The sequence below is a fragment of the Moschus berezovskii genome, chromosome 7 (assembly GCF_049115385.1).
Source record: "Moschus berezovskii isolate FMDL1 chromosome 7, NW_MosBer_1.0, whole genome shotgun sequence".
Classification (NCBI taxonomy): Eukaryota; Metazoa; Chordata; class Mammalia; order Artiodactyla; family Moschidae; genus Moschus; species Moschus berezovskii.
In genome coordinates, this window is record NC_142466.1 from 69,183,948 (window position 1) to 69,211,308 (window position 27,361).

Here is a 27,361-nt window from a genome sequence, read left to right on the forward strand (position 1 = left end):
ATGATAAGAAGGTTTGATGGAAAGTAGATCCCAAAGAAAGAGTTTCTATGTATAGATAAAAGTTTTCTTGAGATGTTAAACTGCCTTTGATAATGTATTTTAAGTTTCTTTACCTCTGAAGTGATCTGTTCTATGTTTACCTTTGAAATCTTCTTTGTTACCTTGGCTAAATGAATATATTATTTCACAGTGATCTATGTGATTCTAGATGACTGTTACAAACCCTTCTGATATTCATTGACAAAACTGCCTAAATAGCTTGACTTCTAGCTGACTTTGGGGTGCTTCAGAGGGCCCCTGAGACATCCCAAAGAGCTATTAAAGTACATGAGTTCATCTGACATGTTATGACTTTACTAATAACTGCTAGCTATGGCTATATTATTTTCTATGTCACTTGTTTCAGAAGATTATTTCTTACTTTAACAAATGTGTGACTGAGCCTGTGATATAATGCTGATATGCAATTCCATATGAGATCAATGATTGTAATAATGTAACTCTAGATATGGGAAGAAGCAACAAGAGGGAATATTTTCCTGGACCAAGAGGCTAGTAAGACAGTGGTCCAGAGACTTTTGCTACTTGCAAGGCCTGGTCCGGTTTTAACACACTGAGTTGCCCATCTATGGAATCTTCCCTAGACCTGGGAATGAGCCTTCCCAGCACCGCGGGACACAATGGCCATGAAATGGCCCCCAAACATGGTCAAATATGTGGCTATGAAGGGACCCTGCTGACTAGAAGTTGGTACTTGCCAAATGCCTCTACAGAGACTACATCATGATCACTGCAAGCTGCTGACTTTCAACACCCCCTGAAGGGAATTCAGGATGGAAATCAGAAATAAGGCACTCTGTGCTCTGGGAAAAACCCAGAAGAACCAGCCTTCGGAGAGTCAGATGTCTTCAGGTAAAGATTTTATGAGCCCAAATTCTTGCATCTTCTCATACCTAGAAAAACATTAACATCATAAACCAATGTCTGGTCCTGCTTCTCCTGATAGCCCCTGAGCAGCTTTTCTACTTCTATTAATATTTGGGCCACATACCTTTAACTTTCTTGTTAAGTTTGTTTCTTCCAGGATGCAACAAATCTCCAAATGATAGTATGACAAGACTATTCCCTGACCAACCCCTAGACAATGCTGAAACAAGTCGCCTTCTGCTGGCAACACTCACACACATCTGAATGACTCCCCACTCCAAGACAGGCCTCATGCCATTCGAGTTGCTATACATCACTTTACTCACATTGCTCTTCAGCCCACATACCAACAGCTGCAAAAGATGACCTGAAATGCCAAGAGACAGAAAATGATGATGACCGCCAATTCCAGACTCCTGCCTAAAGACCCTGAGCCCCTGGAAACACTGGAGTCCGACCATGACCCCTTCCCACGACGCCCCAGTTCAGCAGGAAGCAGCCAGAGACGACTACGTCACCCCTCTCCTATCAAAAGGGTCAGAATGTAAGGTCGGACCCTGGTGGCCTTCTTGGCTTCCCCTTCCCAGTGGCTATCTTGTCTCCTTCTTCCCCTCTCCATCCTCCACCGGAGGGAAAAAGTCCCGCCAAACCGCTGAGGAATTTCTGACATAATAACCCTCTGCCGAGATCTATCCCCCCACTTCCTGACCTCCAGAGTGACCAACCCTGTCTAGCTGACCGCTCACAATCTCGCGTTCCCAAGCTTTACCTTATCTTAGGCCTGTCCAGGTTATATGATACCACTTCGTGCCCCGAAGGCATAAAAATTGCACCCTGCCTTTGTTTGGGGCAGAACTCCTTGGGTCATTCTTGCCGTCAGTGGGTTCTGCCCGGGAGCACACTGCCAAATAAAGCCTGTTACTTTCCCTTAGTGTCTGGATTATTTCCTTATAGCTTGAGATGCCCGTTTCTGCGACCTTACACACTGGCCTGGCCTGATTGAGACCTTTTGTAGAGGACATTGTCATGGCTTGTTAAATGGCAGGAAGTCATTAGAAACCTGTGCCAGACTTCCCTGGTGGTCCAGTGATTAAGAATCCACCTTGCAATGCAAGGGACAACTAGTTTAATCCCTGGTCCTGGAAGGTCCCACATGCTGCAGAGCAACTAAGCCCATGCACCACAACTGCTGAGCCAGTGATCTAGAGCCCCATGAGCTGCAGCTACAAAGCCCACATGCCTAGAGCCCATGCTCCACAAGAGAAGCCACCACAATGAGAACTCTCCACAACTAGAGAAAGCTCACATGCAGCAATGAAGACCCACCACAGCCAATAAAGAAATAAATCTGTGCCAGTGGAACTTGCTGGAAATCAACCCTTCAGAACTTGCTGGCATTTCTAGGATGTGAGGGAAAGCTATTCCTGGGGAGGTGTCTCTTGGGACTAAAACTGCCTAATAGCATGCTAGGGGAAACTGCTGACTGCTGGGTGATTCCACCCACCAAACAAAACAGGAGCTGATGCTGGAGAAGCTGTGGTACTGCAGGAATATGCCAGAGAGCACAGTAGAACCTTGGTGGCTCAGATGGTAAAGCGTCTGCCTGCAGTGAGGGAGACCCGGGTTCGATCCCTGGGTTGGGAAGATCCCCTGGAAAAGGAAAAGGCAACCCACTCCAGTACTCTTGCCTGGAAAATTCCATGGACTGAGGAGCCTGGTAAGCTACAGTCCATTGGGTCGCAGAGTCGGATACGACTGAGCGACTTCACTTCACTTCACAGTAGAACCACCAACCAAATCTCATTCCTTCTGCAGGGCATTCTGCCTACAAAGCTTGTCTTCATGATAGATACCAAAGGAAAAATGTTTTAAAGGCCCAGATCCATTATCTCAGAGCAGGCAGTGAAGGATGAGTTTAGAGCTGAGTGGTAATACATTGATAACTGGCCTGGAGTCTCAAGTGAGGTTGTAAGATGAACAAATTCATCAGTAATAGCAGTAAGATAGAGTCTGCCTGGGCCCAGATAGCTTCACTGATGAGTTCTGCCAAATATTTAAATAATTAATAGCCATTAATACAAACTCTACCCCAAAAATTGAAGAGGAGAGAACATAGCCTAATTCATTCTATGAAGCCAATATTACCCTAATATCAAAATGAAAGATATCACAAGAAAATCATAGATCAGTATTCCTTATGAATATAAACATAAAAGTCCTCAACTAGCAAACGGAATACAGTAACATATAAAAAGGGTTACATACCATGACCAAATGCCATTTATCCCAGGAATACCTGGTCTTTTAACATCTGAAATCAATCATTATAATACACCTTATCAATAAAATAAAATCCACATTATCATCTTAGTAGATGGATGAAAAGCATGTGGAAAAGTCCAACATCCTGTTATGATAAAAAAAAAAAAAAACAATAAACTGGAGTTAGAAAGAAACCACCTAAACCTAATAAAGAACATTTATGGAAAAACCCACAGGTAACATCATAATTAACGGTGAAAGAATGAAAGCTTTCTCCCTAGGGTCAAGAACAAGATAAGGAAGTCTGCTCTCTTCACTTTTATTAAACATTGTATTCAAGATTCTATCCTGGGCAGTTTGGCAAGAAAAATAAAAGATATCGAGATTGGAAAGAAAGAAGTAAAACTTTCAGGTGCTATGATTTGGTATATATAAAATTCTAAGGAATCTATTTTACAATAGCAAAGAGAATTAAACATTTGGGAATATATTTAATGAAAGAAATAACCTTAAAACCTTGGGAACTACAAAACACTATTGAAAGAAATTAAAGATCTAAATAATTGGAAAGGTACCCTTATGTTCATGGATCAGAAGAATTAGTGATAAACAGATTTAAAGCAGTCCCTGTCAAAATCTCTACTGTCTTCATTGCAAAATTTGATAAATGGATCCTAAAACATATACTAATGCAAGGGACCTAGAGAAGCACCCCCCCCCAAAAAAAAAAAACGAAAAAGAATGAAGTTAGAGGATTTATACTTCTGCTTTCAAGATTTACTACAAAGCTTACAGTAATTAAGATAGCCAGAGGCATAAGCATAGATGTAGATCAGCAGAATACAATTGAGAATACAGAAGTAAACCCTCACAACTGGGGTCAATTGGTTTTTGACAAGGGTGCCAAGACAATTCATTGGGGGAAGAAAAATCTTCCAGTACTATTGTCCCAAGTAGTGTTGGGACAACTGGATATCTACAGGCAAAAGAAAGATGCCGCATATGTCTCTATTGAAACTACCAAATTTATACACACCCCTAGGATGCAGAAACTGGTAATTCAGAGTCGTCGCATGAAGGAGTTTCTATACCTGTGAAGGAGTTTTATACCAGAAGGGGCCCCATTGCCTTACTCTTGTCAGATAATTCTCTAGCTTTATTAATATTTTATGTCACATATCCCTGAAGGAACTACTTAGTTTACTTTTGCTCTAGGCTAAAAACAATATATTTGAGGAAAAACATGGTTCCCACCCTTGAAAATGTGTGTCTCACTTCTAATTTTCCTTTAAATAATGTAGGTGACAAGTTTTAAAAGTCTACAAGGTTTTCAAAGGAAAAATACAGTGGTGATTGCCAGGGGTAGGAGGAAGGGGAGTTGAAGAGTTTCAGTACGGGAAGATGAGAAAAGTTCCTCTAGTCCCTATCCCAAGAGGCAACCACCTCTTCTATACACGTAGGTCAGACTCTAGGCATTACTTTCTTATCAGAGTCTTAACTATGGCAAAAAAAAAATAAAACAAAACTATGGCAGGGTACAGAAGTTTGCTCTTTTTCCATTCTGGCAAAACCTTTTCCAAATCCCACTCTAAAACTAAACATGATATTTTATACCCCCCATACATGCAGGATTTTAAAACTGCTATACAGACTATAAATTTCATGCACTTCAAACATACAATTAAGTTACTTTTAGTAAATGTATTAGTAGTGCAACCATCACCAGAATCCAGTTTTAGATCACCTCAGTCACTCTAAAAAAGATCACTCACGTCCATTTGTGCTCAACATCTTTCCCCCTCAGCCCCATACAGCCACTAACCGACTTTCTGTCTCTCTAGCCTTTTCTGGACACTTTACATAGATGGAATCATACAACATGTAGTTTCTTTGTGGGTTTTTTCACTTAGCATGATGTTTTTAAGGTTCTGTGTGGATCACAATAAACTGTGGAAAATTCTGAAAGAGCTGGGAATACCAGACCACCTGACCTGCCTCTTGAGAAACCTATATGCAGGTCAGGAAGCAACAGTTAGAAATGGACATGGAACAACAGCCTGGTTCCAAAGAGGAAAAGGAGTACGTCAAGGCTGTATATTGTCATCCTGCAGAGTACATCACGAGAAACGCTGGGCTGGAAGAAGCACAAGCTGGAATCAAGATTGCTGGGAGAAATATCAATAACCTCAGATATGCAGATGACACCACCCTTTTAGCAGAAAGTGAAGAGGAACTAAAAAGCCTCTTGATGAAAGTGAAAGAGGAGGGTGAAAAAGTTGGCTTAAAGCTCAAGATTCAGAAAACTAAGATCATGGCATCTGGTCCCATCACTTCACGGGAAATAGATGGGGAAAAAGTGGAAACAGCATCAGACTTTTTTTTGGGGGGCTCCAAAATCACTGCAGATGGTGATTTCAGTCATGAAATTAAAAGACGCTTGCTCCTTGGAAGAAAAGCTATGACCAACCTAGACAGCATATTAAAAAGCAGAGACATTACCAACAAAAGTCTGTCTAATCAAGGCTATGGTTTTTCCAGTAGTCATGTATGGATGTGAGAGTTGGACTATAAAGAAAGCTGAGTGCTGAAGAATTGATGGTTTTGAACTGTGTGTTGGAAAAGACTCTTGAGAGTCCCTTGGACTGCAAGGAGATCCAACCACCATTCTAAAGGAGATCAGTCCTGGGTGTTCATTGGAAGGACTGATGCTAAAGCTGAAACTGCAATACTTTGGCCACCTCATGCAACGAGTTGACTCACTGGAAAAGACTCTGATGCTAGAAAAGGTTGGGGGCAAGGGGACGACAGAGAATGAGATGACTGGATGGCATCACTGACTCTGTGGACATGAATTTGAGTGAACTCCGGGAGTTGGTGATGGACAGGGAGGCCTGGCGTGCTGTGATTCATGGGGTCGTGGAGAGTCGGACACGACTGAGCGACTGAACTGAACTGAACTGACTGAAAGTCAAGTACTGTGCCTGTGTACATACCTCAGATGGTTTCATCAACTGGCTTTTTACATTAGCAAATGTAAGTTAACATTTTACAGACTTTTAAAAAATATGCATTTGTTCCACAGGTTTTTAAAACATAATTAAATATCATTTTAACTTTGTTTTATTATGGAAGATTCCAAACATAAAAGTTGGCAGACTACTATAGTGAACTTCCATGTAGCCACAATAGAGCCCCAATGGCCACCAGTCCTGCCACATCTATACTCATGAGAAAAACAATTGAGTCGACATTTAATAATCAGGCGATTTTACTTGAAAATTTCTGATGAACTAATCCAGAACACCCAGTATGAGTTCAAATGTTGGAAAGAATAATATCACCTTTAGGTTGTTTTTATTTCAGTGTAGTATCAAACTGGCAAACAAGCAGGGCAAAGAGTCAAGGACACAGAATCACAGAATCAAGGACATAGCTGCCCCCCTACTTCCACAGAGATGTGTCCACAGTTTGGAGGAGGCTGTGCCAAGTGAAAAGTCCAGCATTTGGGGCTTAGTGCCCTGTGAAACTGGAAGATGGAGCTGGCTGTGTTTTCTTATTTTACCCACAATCACAGGAGGTGCTTCCTTGCTGTGCTAGGTACATAGTCTTATGTCCTGTTTCTTGCTGCATCATCAAGCAGACGGCAGGTCTTATTTTGAACTTCAGCTTCCAGCTTCTCCTGAAAAAGATGTGACAGTACTGATATTGAACTCATTCATGGTAGCTGAGGTCCAGTGTGCCCCAATGGAGGAATATACAGTGGTGACATTTAATTTAAAGTTCAGAGGACAATACCTGTAAAGCTGCTACCAATAAGCCTGGTGAAGTACTAATGGAAATTGTTCTTTTAAAATAGTATTCTGGTTATCCAAGGTTCAGAATGAAAATTTTGAAAGTGTTTAGGATAATAGGAGGACAAGACCTGACATTTATAGATTAGTTTGGATTTAGGGATTAAAAAAATAAAAAGTAGTAGTTGTCCTTGGCAATGACCTTGTATATACAACACAGCACAAAGATTTTGAGCGTGGACTTGGGAGGTAGACTGCCTGGGTTTGAATCCTGCTCTGTGACTTGTAGGCTCTTGTGACTTATCTTTCCTGTGCTTGTTTTGAGATGGCACAGAGAATGAGAAATGTTTTCTTATTTCTAAAATAAGAACAAGAACAATACCAACATATCTTGACTAAATATATAGATAAAGCAGCCAGAATAATATTAGGCATGTATTAAGCATTTTATGAGTGTTTACTTTTGTTAATTTTTAAAATAAGCTTATGTGATAGGAGCTCTTTACTTCCAAATCCATTGTTTTCTTTGGGTTAGAGAAGGTTCATCGATTGAGAAGCCATGTTTGCTTTCTTTCTTGTCATTCTGATTTTTCTTGGCAATGCATGAGTCCTATCTCAAGTATTATAAAAGTAAGCATCATGTTACATTTAAACCGAAACTGAGAGGTCATTTTGGTACCTCAGAGGACCTCTGCACCCAGACCCTGGGAACTGTGTCATGAACAAGTCTCATTTACTCTCAGTCCTACCTCTTTTTGTCTGTCTGCACCTCCTCCTACCACCAGTGTTCTTCCTGACCCTCTATCCTGAGTCTTTTCTCTCTCTCATAGCTGCCGTTTACTCCTGATTTCTCTCTTGCTCCTTTGGTGCACAACTGACCAGCATGACCCCAGTGGCCTGGCTTTACCTCATGACTTTTCAGCTCCAGCTCTCATTGCCAGCTAGCTCACTTCTGATTTCCCAGTTCAGATCCCAAAGAGCATGAATCTATGTGGGCAGAGCTTTTTGGCCTAGCAGCCTCATGGACCAATGGCCAGTCTGTGGCCTGGATACTCAGATACTTGCCTCACCCTAGCTAATGGGTAGGGAAAACTAAGGTAGAAAAGCTACAGAGTTTCATAGCCTAGGCCTTCCCCTTTAGTAGGATGTATATGCTGGCACATAGGTGAGGTGTCAGATGTGAAAGGCAGGTAGGTAGGCTGCTACATACAGTAGATAGAACCCATCAGGGGTCCCCAGAGGATGTGAAGTTGCTAAGTCGCTTTACTTGTGTCTGACTCCGTGCGACCCCATGGACTGTAGTGTGCCAGGCTCCTCTGTCTATGGGATTCTCCAGGCAAGGATACTGGAGTGGGTTGCCATTTCCTTCTCCAGGGAACCTTCCTGACCCAGGGATCAAACCGTAAGTCTTCTATATTGGCAGGTGGGTTCTGTTAAGGGAGCTGTCAAGATCTTTTCTGTGGGTCTCATATTGAATATGTAAGCAAATGTCAATTGATAGATCCATAATGTACCCAATACACTTTAATTACACCTTTATTTTAAACCTGTAACACTTTATTTAATACACAATATTTACTAAGTGCAAGGCTCTGTTTTAAGAGCTTTGTGTGTATTAACTCATTAAATCCTCATAACAGCTCTATGAGTTGGTATTATTATAATTCATACTTTATAGATGAAGAAATGGAAGGACAGAGAAGTAGTGTGTCTCTGGTCACATAGCACATAAGTAGCAGAGTCAGGATGTGGACCCAGGCAGTTGGGCTTCAGATAGCCCTATATTATACTATCTTTCACAGTTGGATTACTGACCAGACTGAGTTTTCTAGAATAGCATAATCTTGTTTTCTTGCACCCATTTTAGAACCTTGTGTGGTAAAATGCATGAAGAGGCTACCCATTATAGAAGACCCAAACAGACATTTCTCCAAAGAAGACATACAGATGGTCAATAGGCACATGAGAAGATGCTCAGAATCTCTAATTATTAGAGAAATGCAAATCAAAACTCTAGTGAGGTACCACCTCACACCAGTCAGAATGGCCATCATTAAAAAGTCTACAAATAGAAAATGCTAGAAAGGATGTGGAGAAAAGGGAACCCTCCTACACTGTTGGTGGGAATGTAAGTTGGTGCAGCCACTGTGGAAAATAGTATGGAGATTCCTTAGAAAACTAAATATAGAATTACCATATGATTGAGCAATCCCACTCCTGGGCATATATCCAGATAAAACTGTAATTCAAAAAAATATATGCATCCTTATGTTTATAGTAGTGCTATTCATGGTAGCGAAGATGGGGGAATATCCATTGAGAGGTGAATGGATAAAGAAGATGTGGTACATATATACAATGGAATACTACTCAGTCGTTAAAAAGAATAAAATAATGCCATTTGCAGCAACTGGAGATTATCATTCTAAGTGAAGGATGTCAGAAAGAGAAGACAAATACCATATGATATTACTTATATGGGAATCTAAAATATGACACAAATGAACCCATCTAGAAACAGAAACAGAATCATGGACATAGAGAACAGATTGGTGGTTGCCATGGGGAAGGGGGTTGAGGGAGGGATGCAGTGGGAAGCTGCAGTTAGTAGATACAAACTTTTATGTACAGAAAGGATAAACAACAATGTCTTACTGTATAGTACAGAGAACTATATTCAGTATCTTATGATAATCCATAATGGAAAAGAATATTAAAAATAGAGTATACATATATATATGTATGTATACATGTATGTGTGTATAACTGAGTCATTTTGCTGTTCAGCTGTAATTATCCCAACATTGTAAATCGACTATAATTTTTTTAATGTAAAAAAAATAAAGAGGTTGCCCTTTTAGATTTATGTTGGTTTTTCCCAGTTTTCATTTAGAATAAATGTAAAGTTGTTAGTTTTCTATATTTTTTAGTTAGATTCTCTTTTAAGAGACAGGATTGTAAAGTGGGAATAATGAAGACTTTGGAATCAGATAGGCCTGAATGTTGTCTTTGTGTGACCTAATCCATCTGATCCTTAGATTTCACATCTGTAAAGTACAGGATTGCTGGGAGTTTTGGGGAGTGTATGCAGAAGACCTGACACATACTAGGTGCTCATTATATGACAGTTATTATCACTGCTATTGGCAGCAGATGATATATATAAATCCTGGCCATCATTTGGTAGCCTTAAAAGGCTTCAGAAAGTCTTCATGGCGTTGAAGAACCCCAGGAGGTTTTATTGTTATTAGGTAGTATCTGAGCTGGGCTTTAAGGCAAGCATTGTAGATATGTTATTTGGACCATCATGCCCTCAATATCCTCTTCTCGTGTCAGACATTATCAATGGATTACAGCATTATTTCTTGTTGAGCTCAGAATCTGTTTCATGATTGCTCAAGAATTGCTTGTAATTAATGGGAATTGACCCCATTTTTTAAGTCCAGATATACAAACAAGCTATCCAAGCCATTCCTTTGGTAGCCCATTCCAATCCTGTCTTTGCTTCCTTTCAGTCTCCTCTCCACCTTGTGACCAATAGATTTTGGAAAAAGTTGCCTGTGGTGACCCTGAACTTGCGCCTTTATGAGTCTCAGCAGCAGGAAGAGAAGTCCAAACCCATCAGCCGTTACCCTATTCCCTACAAGAAGGACCTGTCTTTTGACATTTTAGAGCTCATGGAGGAGATAGAAAAGAAGGTGAGACACTCACCTCATGCAGAGAGCCACAGCCAGTGCAGACCTTCGTTGGCTGGAGTATAATCCCTGGAAATGATTGCTGCGGTCTGCCCAAGTTCCCACTGTGGATGAGCCCTTCCTTTGGGGTTCCCAGTCAGAAGAACATGCACTTTTTTTTTGCCTTAGGCCCAGCCTTTTAAGTTCTGGGACTCTGTCACTCAGTTCTCTGCCCACTGTGACTGAGGTGTGTTCTATAGTTCCCTTTAGCGCTATAATACAGTGTGGAGATAGAACCATGAGATATGTGCCAGATGCGTCAGTAAATGTGAGAGGTACCTTGTTCCTTCCTGCAATTATGTATTGAAAAATTAGAAAAATAAGCAAAAATTTCAAAAATAAAAATTCCACCAAAGTCAGTCACTTGTAGCACTTCTTCCCTATTTTTTTAAAATAAATATACATGTAACTTTTTAAATGAGATCATGTTAACATGAACATTGTTCTAGGTTATTAATGGCTGCATGATATAGCACTGTATAATAGAGATGTTTTAATTTATTTCAGCAGTCTCCCAATTGTGACTTGTAACAGATGTTTATACAGATATCTTTTTGAACATCCCAGAATTATGTCTTGAGAATACTTTTTATTTTACAATTTTTATTTATTTGTTTTTGGCTGTGCTGGGTTTTGTGTTGTTGCATGTGGACTTCTCTAGTTGGGGTGAGCAGGGGCTAAGTATGCAGCCTTCTCATTGCTGTGGCTTTTCTTGTTGTGGATCAGGGGCTCTAGGTGTACAGGCTTCAGTAGTTGTACACAGGCTTAGTTGCCCTGAGGCCTGTGGGATCTTTCATGACCAGGGATCGAACCCGTGTCCCCTGCATTGGCAGACAGATTCTTAACCACTGGATCACCAGGGAAGTCCAAGGGGTACTTTTTAATTTTTTTAATAATTTTTATTTAATAAATGGTACAAAGCACAATGCCAAAAACATTAACAGTTAAAATTTCACCAACCAAAGGGTACTTTTTAAATTTCATGCTTTATATTGTCAAATTATAAAACCCTTGTCTGAATGCAGATGTTTAAACTTTTGTTTTTGAAACTTGGCGCTGAAACTTTGTGGATTTTTTTTCCAGACAGAATCTTGTGTGTAAATCCATTTATAAATGTATAGAAACCCAGCTGCTCTGGTGGGAAAGGTTTGGAGCCCCCAGCCTCTCTCTCAGTACCTGTCTATACCTCCTCATATCATCACCTCTTCCCTAGCTCCTGCCCTGGCAGACATAAATGGTTCTTTTTACCATGTCTTCTAGACCAGTAATGAACTTTAGCATCTATTATCAGTTAAAGTGCTTTCAGCTACAGGTAACAGAAAATCCAATTCAGTTGGTAAAACAGCAAGGACAATTCAGTGTCTTGTATAACAGTAGGTCCAGACACAGGGTGATTCCTGGATTGTTAATCCAGTGGCTCAGTGATATCAGGATCAAGTTCTTTGCCTTTTTTAGCTCTGACTTCCTTGATATGATAACTGTGTGCTCAGACTTGTGACCTCCTGGTCCCTGGGTATAACAGCAGCAAACATTACATCCTTGCACAGCTCCTAGAATGGATGTGGAGGTCACACCCTTTTCTCATATTCCTTTTGGGGAGAGAAGGCTCCCAGCTTATTTCCCTTCATTTCTCATTGGGCATAATGGTGTCACATGCCCATTCCTAGGCCAATCACTGACAAGTAGAGTAGAATCACTATAATTGGTTTAGATCAATCAGGATTCACCCAGGGGGGTTGGGGAAGGGTTTAACCTTCCCTGGAGCCCATGGCAATCTGGTATATGAACAACATCCAGTATCCACTGTCAAGGGAAGAGGGAAGAAATGGCTACTGGGTAGCAGTCAATAGTTGTCTGCCATAGCATTCCATTGGAAAACATACTGAGGGACTTCCCTGGTGGTCCAGTGGCTAAGACTGTACTCCCAACGCACGCGGCCTGGGTTCCACCCCTGGCCAGGGAACTAGATCCCACATGCTACAACTAAGAGTTCACATGCCACAACTAAAGATCCTGCGTGCTGCAACTAAGCCATTGAGCCTCAGCCAAGATCAGAGATTCCATGTGCCCCAAAGACCCAGAGCAACCAAATAAATAAGTAAATATCTTTTTAAAAAAAGAAAAGAAAACATACTGAAAACACAATGTCAAAACCGCAAACCTACCTCTTAGATTTGGTTTGGCCTTGTGCAAGTCACTCAACCTCTCTGGGCCTTAAGTTTCCTTATCTGCAAACTGGGATAATGATTCTTGCCTTACCTACCTTAGAGAGTTGTGGAGAAGAAGAAATGAGATTGGATGTATGAAAGAACTTTACAGAGTACTTTACTAATATCAATTCTTGTTACTGATTGAATTCTTAGAAATAAATGAGCACCACCAGTCCCTCTGTGAAAAGGGGGCTAATAAGTATAGCCTAAATTCTAAGAAGTATCATTTAGTGTACATACAACTCTAAATTTTATAAAATGCCTTACTAAAAAGAAATTACATATGCCTTTAGAAGTAACCCTTATAATCCCCTAAAACGTGAAAGAATGTGTGGGTTGTGCTTTGACACAAGGCTGTGGCCTTCTTAAGACTGCATCTGGCATTCAGCAGACAGTATGAGAACTACCAGTTACTATTTGCCAATCCTGTTCTTAGTTGTCATTTTACATTTCCCTGTTTCTCTCCTTCCCTACAGACAGGATTTTTACCAAATGTATTTAAAATGTTGTCTCACCGGCCATTGGAATTCAGAGCCTTCTTTGCTTATTACAATGTCATTTGTAACAAGAAAACAGGTAAGTGGGGGACGTGGGGGAAGTGCTAAGTCATTTTTAGATAAAATCCAGGTGCCTGCTTGCTAGACTTTGTTTGCACATAGTCCCAGATTACTGTGGAGCTAGGGAGAAGCTCAGAAGGACTGGAGCTGGCAGAGACATTGTCTGGATTCTGACGCTGAGGTCTGAATGTTACTTGATGGTTATAGGTATAGAATGGAAATAAGTTAGATAATAACTCTGGCTCGACTTTCTTTGTGCCCAAAGGCCCTCTCTGGCTCCCTACAACACCCTGGATAAAGTTCAGGGACTTAAGACCGGTAATCATGGATTTCTTGCTTAGGATTCAGGTTAAGCTGCTGTTGCTCAGACCAAAGACACATTGATTTAAATAAGGTATTTTTTCTCTCTGTCTCTTCTATAGTCTCATATGAGCTTCTGAGGGGCAGTATAGTGTTGTTTGCTATCTGGAATTGCCCTTGCTTACATGCCCACGTGGATTTACCACTACTACCTGCAGAAAAAGAAAGAAGGGTATGTGTGGACACATAGTCCTTCCTTTATGGTCCTGACATGGAAGCCACACCCATCAGTTCCATTTACCTCCCATTGGCTAGACCTGCATCATATCTAGCTGCACCTGCATCATATCTAGCTGCAAGGGAGGCTCTGTGGCTGTGTGCCCAGATAAAACTAAGGGATTTTATTATTAAAGGAAGAGTGAGCAGCAGAGATGGGAGGCAGCCTGTCACCATGACTCTCTATGGCTTGACACCAGCCTGCCTCCCAGCCTCATTTCCTTCAGCCTCTCTTTATGTTCTGCCCATTCAAGTCAAAGTGAACTGTGAATTATGCTTTACTCTCCAAAGCACTCCAGTCTCATGATATCTCTCCTCTTTAACTTGTATCACACTTTACTGTGCCTCTGGGCTGCCTTGTCTCCTATCCGTGCTTTGTGAATCTGAACTTTCCATCAAAGTCCATCTCACCTGCCTTCACTTATGAGGGACTCTTTCTCCTCTGAACTCCCACAGCCTCCCTCATCTGTCCTTTTCCAATGGCATGCAGAGTGCTGTCTGCTGTATCTTCCACAACTGCTTCAGCCTCTCCATCCTAGAGGGAAGAGACAGGTCCTGTGCTCAAATCAGATTCTGCCATAAATCATGATGTGAGCTTCAACAGAGTACTTAAATGTCTCAGTGCTTTGGTTTTCTTACTAATAAAATGGTATTATTACCTCCTCTGCAGAGCTGTTGTGAATATTATCTAAAGTTCCCAGATGGTACCAGGTACCAAAGTGGACTCTCCCCTTCTCTGCCTTTCTCTACCTAGAAGTAGCATGGCCCCTGAGGTTGGAAAATGTCTTTTTTTTTTAACCTCCTTTTCAAAAAGTGTCTAGTACCTGATGGGCCTCAGAAAATACTTCTTGAATTAGTAATTCATTCACATATTTTCTGAGCAACTACTATCTGTTAGGCATTCCTCTGGGTATACAGTGGTGAACAAATCAGAAAAATGCATAGAGAGAAGACAGTGAGGAGAGGAAAAAACAGTGAACGACTAAAAATAAAAGAACAAGTTGACTTCAGAAAGTGTTAAGTATTGTGAAGAAAATAAAATAGGTTAGCTCATAGCACAGGACTAGGAATGAATAAGTGAGCAGGTAGGCGGGCAACTTGCTAAAATATGGCTGAGCCTGTTTAGATTCTTCTGAGCTGCTCTCCAGGCTTATGGCAGCTCTCCTCTCTTCTCTCTCCCCAGGCCAGCTCAGCAGAGCTGACAAAGAACTCATCATTTTGGTGACCAGCCTGGCCAACAGGTGCTCATACAGCGTGGTTGTCCACAGTGCCCGGTACAGGGTCTTCTCGAAGAACCCAGTGCTCTCTGACCAGGTGAGTGCCCACCTCCCCATGCCAGTTTCCCATTCCTGTGCCCACCTGCTTCTGTGTGCCCGTGATGTTTGGGACAAGGGGATAGCTAAGCTCTAGCCTTGTGCCAGACCTGACAGACATTCTCTTAAATGCACACAACTCCCTAAGTTGAACCTTATTATAACCCTTTTACCTTTGAGGTTCAGACCTGGAATTAATGTGGGGTGCACAACTAGAATGGCAGAGTCCACTTTCAAAGTTTACACTCTCCCTGCTACATTGTATAGTATGCATTTTCCAGGATGAATTTAGTGTATGCATGCGTGTCCAGTCGCTTCAGTCATGTCTGACTCTGTGACTCTGTGGACTGTAGCCCAGCAGGCTCCTCAGTCCATGGAATTCTCCAGGCAAGACTACTGGAATGGGATGCCATGCCCTCCTCCAGGGGATCTTCCCGACCAGGGATTGAACCCGCGTCTCCTGCATTACAGGCAGATTATTTACTGTCTGAGCCACCAGGGAAGCCCTTGTGAGTTTAGTCTATCCACTAGTTATTCCTAATGGGCCCTAAACGATTTCTTTTTTTTTTAATTAATTAATTTTAATTGGAGGCTAATTACAGTATTGTAGTGGTTTTTGCCATACATTGACATGAATCTGCCATGGGTGTACATGTGTTCCCCATCCTGAACCCCCCCTCCCACCTCCCTCCCCATCCCATCCCTCAGGGTCATCCCGGTACACTGGCCCTGAGCACCCTGTCTCATGCATTAAAACTGGACTGGCGATTTAAGATATCTTTTACTTTGTACAGCTGGCCCCAAGCTTGGGCTTGTCAGTCACCTATTCTGGAACTGCCCCCACCTGCTCTTTCCCACTAAGACTGGTTGTGAAATGGGTCTCAACCCCCCAGCCAGCAGCTTACTCTTAACTTGTTTCATCCAGAGTCAGGCTGTCTGAGTGTCAGAGGTCTTGCTAATTCTTCGCAGAGAAATGAACCAAGGATAAAGACACAGTAAACATGGGTTTGTCACCAAGCTTACAAAACCCTGCTGCTGCTGCTAAGTCGCGTCAGTCGTGTCCGACTCTGTGTGACCCCACAGACGGCAGCCCAACAGGCTCCTCCATCCCTGGGATTCTCCGGGCAAGAATACTGGAGTGGGTTGCCATTTCCTTCTCCAATTACAAAACCCTACTCATCCCTAAAGTGAAATTCCTGATCTTCTGAGCCAGATGTTTCTTCAGAAACAGATGTTTCTGTTTTCTGCATTTATTCCTGAGGGAGGGTCATCAGTCTTTTCCTATCCTCCAACCTTCCTTCCTGACCCCACCTGAGTGGAGACCTTGAAAACTGTTCCGAGGGCCTCTGTTGCCAGCCAAAAGCTAAACAAGACAGGTACATCATAACCTTTGCCCTTCTCAGAGTGCTTGCTTATTCACCAGAACTTTGCTCATCCAGGACCAGTCTCAAACATATTTCCCTAGTGATCATAGGATGTACTATCACACCATGGTTTGCTCAACTGTTCTTCCAATTTTTAGGTCGTTAAAGTGTGTGTGTGTGTGTGTGTTAAAGTGTGTGTGTGTGTGTGTGTGTTAGTCACTCAGTTGTGTCCGACTCCTTGTGATCCCATGGGCTATAGCTTACCAGACTCCTCTGTTTATGGAATTTTCCAGGCAAGAAAACTAGAGTGGGTTGCCATTCTCTTCTTCTGACCCAGGGATTGAAGCTCAGGTCTCCTGCATTGCAGGCAGATTCTTTACCGTCTGAACCACCAGGGAAACCCCAGGTCATTAATGGTTTCCAGTATTTTGCTTTAGTAAGGGTAATGATTATAAGTTTAGTCACTGGAACCAAATACACTTGGATTCATATCCCAGCTCTGCCACTCTAGCTGTGTGACCTTGGGAAAGTGTGTGAACTCTCTGAGCTTCAGTTTCTTTGCCAGTAAAATTGGGAGTGACTAATAAAAAACATTACTTCCTAGGATTTTTATAAGAATTACATGAGATAATGAATATGAAGCATTGAGCAGATTCTTAGCACATAGTCATTGCTTAAGTATCAGTTATTAATTTTGCAAATTAATAGCTGATACTTATTTGCGATTAAGTGGGGACAAAGGGATAATTATCTGAGCTTCACTTTTCTCAAACAAAAAGGTTGATATTTGCGGGCCTTTATGTATTGAGTCTCTGAATCTTGGTTCTGAGGTTTTTGATGCTATGGGTGTTTAGAGGAGAAAGAAGTACTTGTAGTTGGAGTGAGCAAAGATTTCCTGGCAGAGCTAGAGTTCCAGGTTTGCATTATATTGAACTTGACCAAGATACTTCCTGTCTGTAAAGTTTATTTAGGCCTCACTTCACCTCTTTAATCTTCAGTTCAGTTCAATTCAGTCGCTCAGTCGTGTCCGACTCTTTGTGACCCCATGAACCACAGCATGCCAGGCCTCCCTGTCCATCACCAACTCCCGGAGTTCACTCAAACTCATGTCCATCGGTGATGCCATCCAGCCATCTCATTCTCTGCCATCCCCGTCTCCTCCTACCCCCAATCCCTCCTAGCATCAGACTCTTTTTCCAGTGAGTCAACTCGTCGCATGAGGTGGCCAAAGTATTGGAGTTTCAACTTTAGCATAAGTCCTTCCAATAAACACCCAGGACTGATCTCTTTTAGAATGGACTGGTTGGATTTCCTTGCAGTCCAAGGGACTCTCAAGAGTCTTCTCCAGCACCACAGTTCAAAAGCATCAATTCTTCGGCGATCAGCTTTCTTCACAGTCCAACTCTCACATCCATACATGACCACTGGAAAAACCATAGCCTTGACTAGATGGACCTTTGTTGGCAAAGTAATGTCTCTGCTTTTTAATATGCTATGTAGGCTGGTCATAACTTTCCTTCCAAGGAGCAAGCGTCTTTTAATTTCATGGCTGCAATCAGCATCCGAAGTGATTTTGGAGCCCAAAAAGATAAAGTCTGACACTGTTTCCACTGTTTCCCCATCTATTTCCCATGAAGTGATGGGACCAGATGCCATGATCTTCATTTTCTGAATGTTGAGCTTCAAGCCAACCTTTTCACTCTCCTCTTTCACTTTCATCAAAAGGCCTTTGAGTTTCTCTTCACTTTCTGCCATAAGGGTGGTGTCATCTGCATATATGAGGTTATTGATATTTCTCCCGGCAATCTTGATTTCAGCTTGTGCTTCTTCCAGCCCAGCATTCCTCATGATGTACTCTGCATATAAGTTAAATAAACAGGGTGACAATATACAACCTTGACGTACTCCTTTTCCTATTTGGAACCAGTCTGTTGTTCCATGACCAGTTCTAACTGTTGCTTCCTGACCTGCATACAGGTTTCACAACAGGCAGGTCAGGTGATCTGGGATTCCCATCTTAGGTTTTTTTCATTAATGCTTCTTTTATTAGGCCATGTATTTTATTGGCTATGTTGTGATGGACAGAGATTCTGCCTCTAACTGTGTGTTTTCTTACAGGTCTGTATCAACTGGAGAAAGTCTGACCTCCCTGCCCGGGAAAAGGCAATGCTGGAATTTACACTTATTTCCCAAGCTGATGACATAACAGATGACCATTTCAAAAAGCTCGAGGTGCATGGCTTCAACCAGGAAGATGCCTGGGATATAGCTGCAATTTCAGCTTTTTATGCCATGTCCAACCGCCTTGCTCATTTTGTCAGTCTTGTTCCCAACAAAGAATTCTATTTGATGGGCAGAACCAATGATGTCAAAGACATCAGGAGTGAACCTGCTGCTCCTGAAAGATAAAAGCCTGAACAGAAAGGCCAGTGTTTACATTTCTAGCACATTTCATTATAAGACACCAGTTGGGAAGTAATTTTTAAAAAAAAATATTTAGTCAATGGATAGGGAAGAAAGTAAACAAATTTGTTCTCTGCCTCCTTGAGAAGATTGATGTTAAAAGGACATGTGATGGATATCACATATGCTTTTGCTTTTTTTTTTTTTTTACTTTTGTTGTGATTGGAAAGGCGCATCAGGATTGGAAAAGAGTATCGGGGCAAAGGATTTCAGAAGATGCTTCAGGCATTTCTATTGAATTGATATCTGTGAATTTCAGCAGTTGAAGTTGAACATTTTTTAGTTTTTAAAAAATAGCATTGCATAGAAATTGGTCTATAGACTACAGTTTGAAATAAATTTCTTGTTAACACAGTGGTGTTTAAGGGCTCTGAAAGGCAGTGGGTAAATAGAAGCAGGCACAGAGTTGTTCTGTCTTTAATGCCTTCTCTGGTAACCTCTAGTGATTTTTATTTTTTTCACTGAGAGGTTTTAAAATAATGGTGAAACATTTTAAGTAGAAGTGTAAGAAAAAAAACCCAAACCTGATACTACTAAATGACTTGTTCTGTGTGTTACCACAACCACCACCTTAAATTTGTGGCTATCTTAACTTTTCAGGAGTCATTTTCACTATCTAACTTTTAGATGTACATGCAAACCTACAAAATGTTTTTGTTTCAATTGGATTTCTTTAGATTCTCTAAATTGCCAGTGAACAGTTCTTAATCAGTTGGGGAGCAATAGTGAGTTAATTTTGAATTGCCTGAACTGTGAAACCTGATTATCTTGAGATAGCACAATTCTTGTTGCAGAGCTCTGTTGGAATTATATCTTAAATACTTTGGAATATGTAACCTTTTAACATTGAGTTTTGAGGGAAGGAGGCAGAAAAAGGAAAGAAAGTTGAGTTTTGTTTTACTTACTGAGAAAATTAATGATGTTGGTGAATATCATGGTCAAAGTTTTATAGACAAATTTTAGCCATTGGCCATAACTTGGAATCAAGCAGAGGACCTTTAATAAACATTTGTTGCAGTCAGCAGGTGTGGGTCACTAAGGGACATTATTTGTTAATCATAAAACAGACCTCTAACCCTTACACAAGGAATATCTCCAGAAGAATGGTTGCCTTGATCTTCTCTGAACGCCAGACACTTGCTTCTTGCCCACGTTTCAGTCAGCTTATTGAATAACTACTAACTTTGCTGGTGGGAGGACCTGATGAATGTTCAGCCCTGTCTAAATCTCATTCCTTTCCTCTTGGCATCTTTCAGACTATCCTAAACAGTCACCAAATAGCAGCTTTCTGTAACTCAGTTCTTGCTCAAGGCCTGGAAAGTGAAAGTTGCTCAGTTGTGTCCGACTCTTGGTGACCCCATGGACTATATAGTCCATGGAATTCTCCCGGCCAGAATACTGGAGTGGGTAGCCTTTTCCTTCTCCAGGGGATCTTCCCAACCCGGGGATTGAATCCAGGTCTCCTGCATTGCAGGCAGATTCTTTACCAGCTGAGCCACCAGGGAAGCCCCAAGGCCTGGAAGGGTTGTCATTTCTTAAACCTACCTCTTATACCTCAAGTTTCCCTTCCTTGAAGACTTTCCTTCTTTCCCCAAGAAACACCCCAGTTCCAGTTAAGCTTTTTCTGCAAATGAATTCTGTATTTATCTTCAGCAGCACTAACAGCATTTATTATGCCCTCTATGCCCTGCTTGGCAGATGTAAGCAGGATTGACCCTGGGCTCTGTAGCTTGTAAGGTTGAATTGATTCAGATTTCAGCTCCTCTCAGTGACTCCTGGCTGGGTATATGCTCCTTGCAGAGAGGAAGGCTTTGGTGAAGGCTTGACCTAACAGGTAAAGTTGCTGGTAACTGGGCAGAGCTCCAGGGCAGCAGTAAGCCCCAGGTGCTGTGCCAATCAGGGCTTTTTAGTGCAGAAGTTAAACCTGAGTCCCTAGATTCCCAGGCTGAGTAGGCAGTACACCATGCTGCTTACTGTGTGAGCAGCACATAAAACGGTCATTTCTTACCTTCGTTGGTCTCAGTGTAAAGTAGAGATGATTATGTAAACAGCACCCAATCATACTCAGCCTCTTGGACTGACCAGTCAGGCCCTGTCATCCTCAAAGACACAGTCTGGTCACTGATAACCACATACTGACAATAGCGCACGCAGTTCCCGGATGCTAGCGCTACCCCATGCAGCGTAGGCCCTGGGCATCCTCACTGTCGCACACACACAGTAGCTCTAGACCTCCAACCCTCTCGACTGTGGCTCCCAAAGTCGAACGGTGTCGCCGCTTTCTTGGTCCCCGGCGGATGATACCGAGAGGCGGCGCGGGTTTCCCAGCCGGCGAGGTTAGGCGAACGCACGCCGGAAGTGGCGGCTGGAGCGGGAGTACTGAGGTGTTGGCCGGCTGGGCAGCGGCCGGGGGCGGGGGCGTTGGTCATGTTTCCCCTCGGGCTCCGTAGCCCCGGAGGGAACAGGGCGGCTGGAGCCGGGGCTGAGGAGCCGGCACCGTACGGGAGAGAGGCGGCTGCTGCCGGGCCGCTCCCTTCCCCGCCCTCGCCACTACAGCCCGGGGCTGACGCAGCCCCTCCCCCGTCGCCCGGCGGGAGCCCTCGCAGTCCCTGCGCCCCCTCGCAGCCCCCCGGCGGGCGCGCGCGGGAGCTCGGGCCGCCCGGAGCTCTAGAGTCCTCAGCCGCTTCCGCTCAAGGAGATCCTTCCCCGCCTTCCCCGCCTCGACGGCCGCCCGGGCCTGACTGCAGGGCCGGGAGCCGTGGCCAGCCCTGCTTCAGAGCCCGCCTGGGCGGCCCTGGTGCCCGGCTCTTCGGGTGGCTGAGAGAGCGCAGCCTCGGCCGCGGGCTGTTCGTGGACCCGGCACGGGACAACTTCCGCACCATGACTAACCTCTATGGTTCCATCCATCCCGCGGATTCGGTGTACCTCAGCACCCGCACCCACGGGGCAGTCTTCAACCTCGAGTACTCGCCCGACGGGTAAGCGCGGCCCCTCGGAGGGCGGGGACCCGCCTCCGCCTGGCGCGGCTGCTGGTGGGCGGCTGCCCGGGGCTCGCTCGCCCAGCCAGGCCTGGGGTTTGCGAGTCCCTGTGGGGCGGCCGGCTTTCGTGCCCCTGACTTTGCGAAGCGCTCTGTCGCTGTTGGAGGCCCCGTCCGGCACTTGGAGGTAGGCGAACCCGGGGCTGGTTTGCTCCTCTTCTGGACCAGAGCTCTCTGAAGTGACTAAAGCAACCCCGGCAGGTTTGTCAGAGCCAGTCCAGAGCTAAGGTTTTCTGGTTCACCGTAGATGCTCAATAAGTTCACTTTGAATAAATGCCCATTTCCCCCTGACACCCTAGGCATGTTTTTCCCACCTAAGCTTTGTCAAGGGTATGGAGCCTGCAGAATCCCTGTTCCCTGTGCTCGACCTGCGCTGAGGGGACAAGTGTGGGTTCCTTCGTTCCTTTTCTCCAGTAAGATACTAAGAGCCTGCAGAGAGATATCTTGTGATGTGGGCATGTGTGAAGTTTCCAGGCTAGACTACATGTTCTGTTAACGGTATCTAGCCTTCTTCTTGGATAATTAAAATACCATGTTTGACCTCGGTTTACTTTGAGCTATGGAGAATTTTCAAAGTGATAACTGTTTTTTAAACTTTGTTTTTTGAGTACAGGAACAAGTTCAACAGCAGTCAAAGGAAAAACTTTACACAGGGTTCCACCATGAGGGGACATAAATAATACAATTCTTACCAAATCAGAGACTCTGGAGTCCTAGTCATTTGCTTAGTTGTTCATTCACTCAGTCCCTCATCCAGCATATATTTGTTGAGCACTTGCTATGTTCCAGAGGCAGAGGTGGCAGTGGTGAGCAAAACAACAAATGGCATCGCGTTCATTAGTCTTGGGACCTATTGGTTCAACTAGACATTCATAAGCATACTAGGATAATTTCATAATGTATATTTACAAGTTGAGATAAAGGCTGGAAAGAACCTGTTGTGGACTAGGGTGTTCAAGGTTTCCCTGAGAAACTGACCCTTAACTAAGATGGAAAGATGAGTAGGAGATAAATTAGTCAAGACAGTGTTGGGGAGGGGATAGAAATATTTCAGATGAAGGAACTGGTATGTCAAACGACCTGTGGTTCTCTAACATATCATGTTAGAGAAACTGAAAGACGATAGGTTAACAAAGGAAAAAATTGTCCTGAAGAAAGACATAAAATATGTTAACAAAGGAGCAAAGTATCAGAATCTGGGGTCACTGAGCAGGTACACCCTATTTCATTTCACTTGCGAATGCTTTTTCTTAATATAGTAGTTGACTTGAAACAGTGACTGTGCACCTGAATACAGGGAGGATTGGTGAGAAGAGAAACTATTCTGCTGAAGTTTACCTGTGGAATCTCCTCTCCTCACTCCTTCCTCCAACCAAGTGCTATTCCTAAAGTTTCTCCCAAAATACCAGCAGTTTGTTCTTCATAACCCTTCAGTTCCTCTCTTCAGCATATCCCAGCTCCTTTCCTTCCAGCCTCCTACCTGTTCTCTCAGGCCTTCAGAAATAGTTGTTTCTACTCTTTGAAGGTGGAATTTTAGGTAGAGGGTGAGAGGGATAGAATGAGTTATGAAGAAGGAATTCTCATTACCAGTTCTATAAGAATGAGGAGTATATTACTCGATAGTTCTTGTTTGAATATGGGCTGTGTTTTCCTATAGTAACATTTTTGTAAAGGTTGGTACTTTATTTGGGTACTCTGATATTTCATGCAATAACGTGTTTCATACAATTACTAATTACTTACTGTAGAAAACCTAGGCAATAAATGAAACTGCTGCTGCTGCTGCTGCTAAGTCACTTCAGTCGTGTCCGACTCTGTGTGATCCCATAGATGGAAGCCCACCAGGCTCCCCCTTCCCTGGGATTCTCCAGGCAAGAACACTGGAGTGGGTTGCCATTTCCTTCTCCAATGTGTGAAAGTGAAAAGTGAAAGTGAAGTCGCTCAGTCGTGTCCGACCCTTAGCGACCCCATGGACTGCAGCCTACCAGGCTCCTCCATCCATGGGATTTTCTAGGCAAGAGTACTGGAGTGGCTTGCCATTGCCTTCTCCGATAAATGAAACTAAAAGAAGCTAAATATCCTTTATGATCCCAGAGAGTAATAGATATCTAAGGAATTTTTTTCTTTGTATATATCTTTTTTATTTGTTTAAAAAATTTTCTTTCTTTACTGCACCAAGTGCAGCTTATGAGGCTTACTTCCCTGACCAGGGATTGAACATGGGCCATGGCAGTAAGAGTGCCAAGCCCTAACCATTGGAGCACCATGGAACTCCCTTTGTATGTTTATTTTAACATAAAAATAGAACCTACTGTTTTATAACCTGCTTTTTTTCATACATTATAAATTGTCTATGTTAATGAATATATTTCTACAGCATTGTTTAAAATTTTTCATTAGTTAAGTAAATAAAATAAAACCTCTAAACTGATATTTTAAATTTATGTCCTTAGAATGAGTAAAAGGTTATGAAGATTTTGGATTCCTATTATTAAACTGCCCTTTATGAAGACTGTACCAATCCTTATTCTTATCAGTCCCAATGAAAGTGCTTGTCTTCCTGTACCCTTGCCATTATTGCACATTGCCATTCTTTTTCATTTCTGTCAAGGTAATAGGTGAAAATAGTTCAGTGTTTTAATTTTTTAGTCTTCTGACTACATCTAATATGCCCCAATTTTTATAGGACTTAAAATGGTTTTATGTAAATTGACATATCTTGTTACATGAGATGATTTCTCATATCCTTAGTTATATATGTTAAATCAGCTTACTGGATACTGTAACCACTGTCAAGGACTTCTCAGTACAAAAAGAAGAGGTGATACAGAAGGTAAGAATTAAAATTAAGTATTTGATAGAGACCAGACTAGAAACAGTTTGGTACTGAGAAAGAAAAATGAAGGATACGTGGACCAGAAGGTACTTTGTAAAGAACTGTAAAATGTTTTAAGCAATAGCAGCATTGTCAAGATAAGTGTGTCACCTCCTAAAATGGCATTTTGAAAAAGGAAATTTGATAATATTTGCAATAATATGGACTTTCTTACGCTGTCCTCTATAAGAATACATTAGGCACTGAGGTAGAGAGAATTAGTATATTGGAAAATAAAAGTGAAGAACTTATCCAGATTGCAGACAAGAGAGGCAAAGAGACTGAAAATATGAAGGAGGATCGGTGACACAAAGCACAAAGAGAAAAATGCATACTGTGTATCTGGTTAGTTCCTAACGAAAATGCAATAATAGGATAAAACAAACTTGAAGCAGCAATAGCTGAGAACTTTCCAGAATTGAAGAAAGGTATCAAATGATTGAAGAAACCTGACACACCCCTAGCAGGAATTTTCCCTTGCCATATAGGAAACTGCAGGACAACAGATATAATAAAAGCCAGAGGGGAAAAGGCCTTCAAAGGAGTAACTATGCAAGTGAAAGCCAATCAGTCATCAATAATAGTGTAAATTAGAGGATAGTGGTGATTACATTTCAGTATGCTGGGAAAAACTGCCAACCTGAATGTCTATACCCAGCAAATATGGGTTCTTTGTTCTTATTAAGAACAAAGAGATAAATACATGAGCATCCAATCAAAGCTCAGTAAGTTTGCCACCAGACCTTCAGTAATAGAATTCTAAGTTCAGAGAAGAAAGTGTTTTCAGCTGTAAGGTCTTGAGATATTAGAAGGAATGAAGGTCAAAGAAAGTGGGAAACTTGTATGTACAACAATCTGATTTTATCTTTTGGGATGAACAAAGATGTAGCTAAAATAGAAGACAACAATAGCATATAAATTATGAAGGGATATTCGAAGTTCCTTATTTTGAGGGAGAATTGTGATATATTAACTCTAGGCTTTAATGTGTACATACTAAAATTTACAAGGTAACCACCAAAAGACAAGTGTATTATTTCAGGACTAGAAGAAGAAAAAATTTTGGAATGAGGAAAAACATTCCAGAAGACAAGAAAGGGAAAGGGAAGAAAAGTAGAAAAGGTATAATAAAACACAAAGTATCACTGAAAATAAATACAAATTTACTAATTATAATATAGAAGTACTAAATGTACTTCTTGTACATAAGATAAAGAGGATATATCAAATACCTAAGAAAAAAAAACTGGTGAGCTATATTTAATATCAACAAAATAGGCTTTAAGGCAAAAAAATTACTAGACATAGGTTACTTTATATTCAGATCAATTCACCTGAAAAATAAAAAAACTCTGAAATTGAATTTTTTAACTTATATACATCCAAAATTGATAACTTCAAGGAGAAAAGAGAAAACTTATCATCATAGAGTTGATTTTAATGTACATTATTGGCTCAGAGGTTAAAATACCTGCTTGCAATGCAGGAGACCTGGGTTTGATCCCTAGTTTGGGAAGATCCCCTGGAGAAGGAAATGGCAACCCACTCCAGTGTTCTTGCCTGGAGAATCCCACGGACAGAGGAGCCTGGTGGGCTACAGTCCACGGGGTCGCAAAGAGTCGGACACGACTGAGCAACTTTACTTACTTACTTATAGCATACATAAGTTAATCAGGCAGACACAGAAACAGTACCACTTCTAAAGAGTATGTATAGAGTACCGCATTCAGGCCTAATGTTCAGCTAGTACACATTGGCTCAGCTGTACCAGTTGTTAAAATATTAATATATATCCATGGTGGTTGAATAGTTAGTCACTGCCCCAAGTTCACTGAGTGCCCTCCTAGTACTTAAGCACCTTCCATAGGATCTCCTAGAGTAACCCATTTGTGGTAACTAGCCTCTTGGGTCACACAGAGTCGGACATGACTGAAGCGACTTAGCAGCAGCAACAGCAGCAGCCTCTTGGGAGATCCAGAGATAAAAGGAGCAGTCAGATGAGAGTAATGGCACTACTGGAGGCACCATCCAAACGTTAATTCTCTTGACAAAGTGTGAACGACCCACTGCAGGATAGAACCCTTGGCAGGTAAATGAGGTCAGTGGGGTGGTTTATGGATGAATACCATATGGATACAGATCCCTAATCTTATCATTCTTACTGAATTTCACCTTTATTTAGTGGTATAATTTTGCGAAAAGCCGCTGAATACATACTCACCATAGGCATTAATAACACTCATTTTATTAA

At 42.1% G+C, this 27,361-nt stretch overlaps 2 protein-coding genes across 2 annotated transcripts in view; both read left to right on the plus strand.

Annotated features, from left to right (window-relative positions):
- The first annotated feature begins 1,386 nt into the window (after positions 1–1,386).
- LOC129557151 (uncharacterized) lies at positions 1,387–20,211 on the plus strand. Its single transcript, XM_088837778.1, has 6 exons — positions 1,387–1,476; positions 9,019–9,108; positions 10,496–10,678; positions 13,401–13,500; positions 15,241–15,371; positions 18,853–20,211. Exons 1-6 carry the CDS (start codon positions 1,387–1,389, stop codon positions 19,141–19,143), a joined length of 885 nt encoding a protein of 294 aa, XP_088693904.1. The 3' UTR covers positions 19,144–20,211.
- A 1,204-nt stretch (positions 20,212–21,415) lies between these two features.
- The window catches only part of DCAF10 (DDB1 and CUL4 associated factor 10), a 50,364-nt gene continuing 44,418 nt past the window's right edge, over positions 21,416–27,361 (plus strand). The window contains exon 1 of the mRNA XM_055427077.2: positions 21,416–22,175. Coding sequence (XP_055283052.1) covers positions 21,625–22,175 — 551 coding nt within the window. The 5' untranslated portion in view covers positions 21,416–21,624. The remainder of the gene's footprint in view (positions 22,176–27,361) is intronic.

Bases quoted from the DNA above. Each gene is read 5' to 3' on its own strand.
- LOC129557151 (XM_088837778.1), top strand. From the start codon at position 1,387: ATGACCCCTTCCCACGACGCCCCAGTTCAGCAGGAAGCAGCCAGAGAC. The intron at 9,109-10,495 runs GTAAGTTGGTGC...GCTTCCTTTCAG, and splicing joins CCTACACTGTTGGTGGGAAT to TCTCCTCTCCACCTTGTGAC. The intron at 15,372-18,852 runs GTGAGTGCCCAC...GTTTTCTTACAG, and splicing joins ACCCAGTGCTCTCTGACCAG to GTCTGTATCAACTGGAGAAA.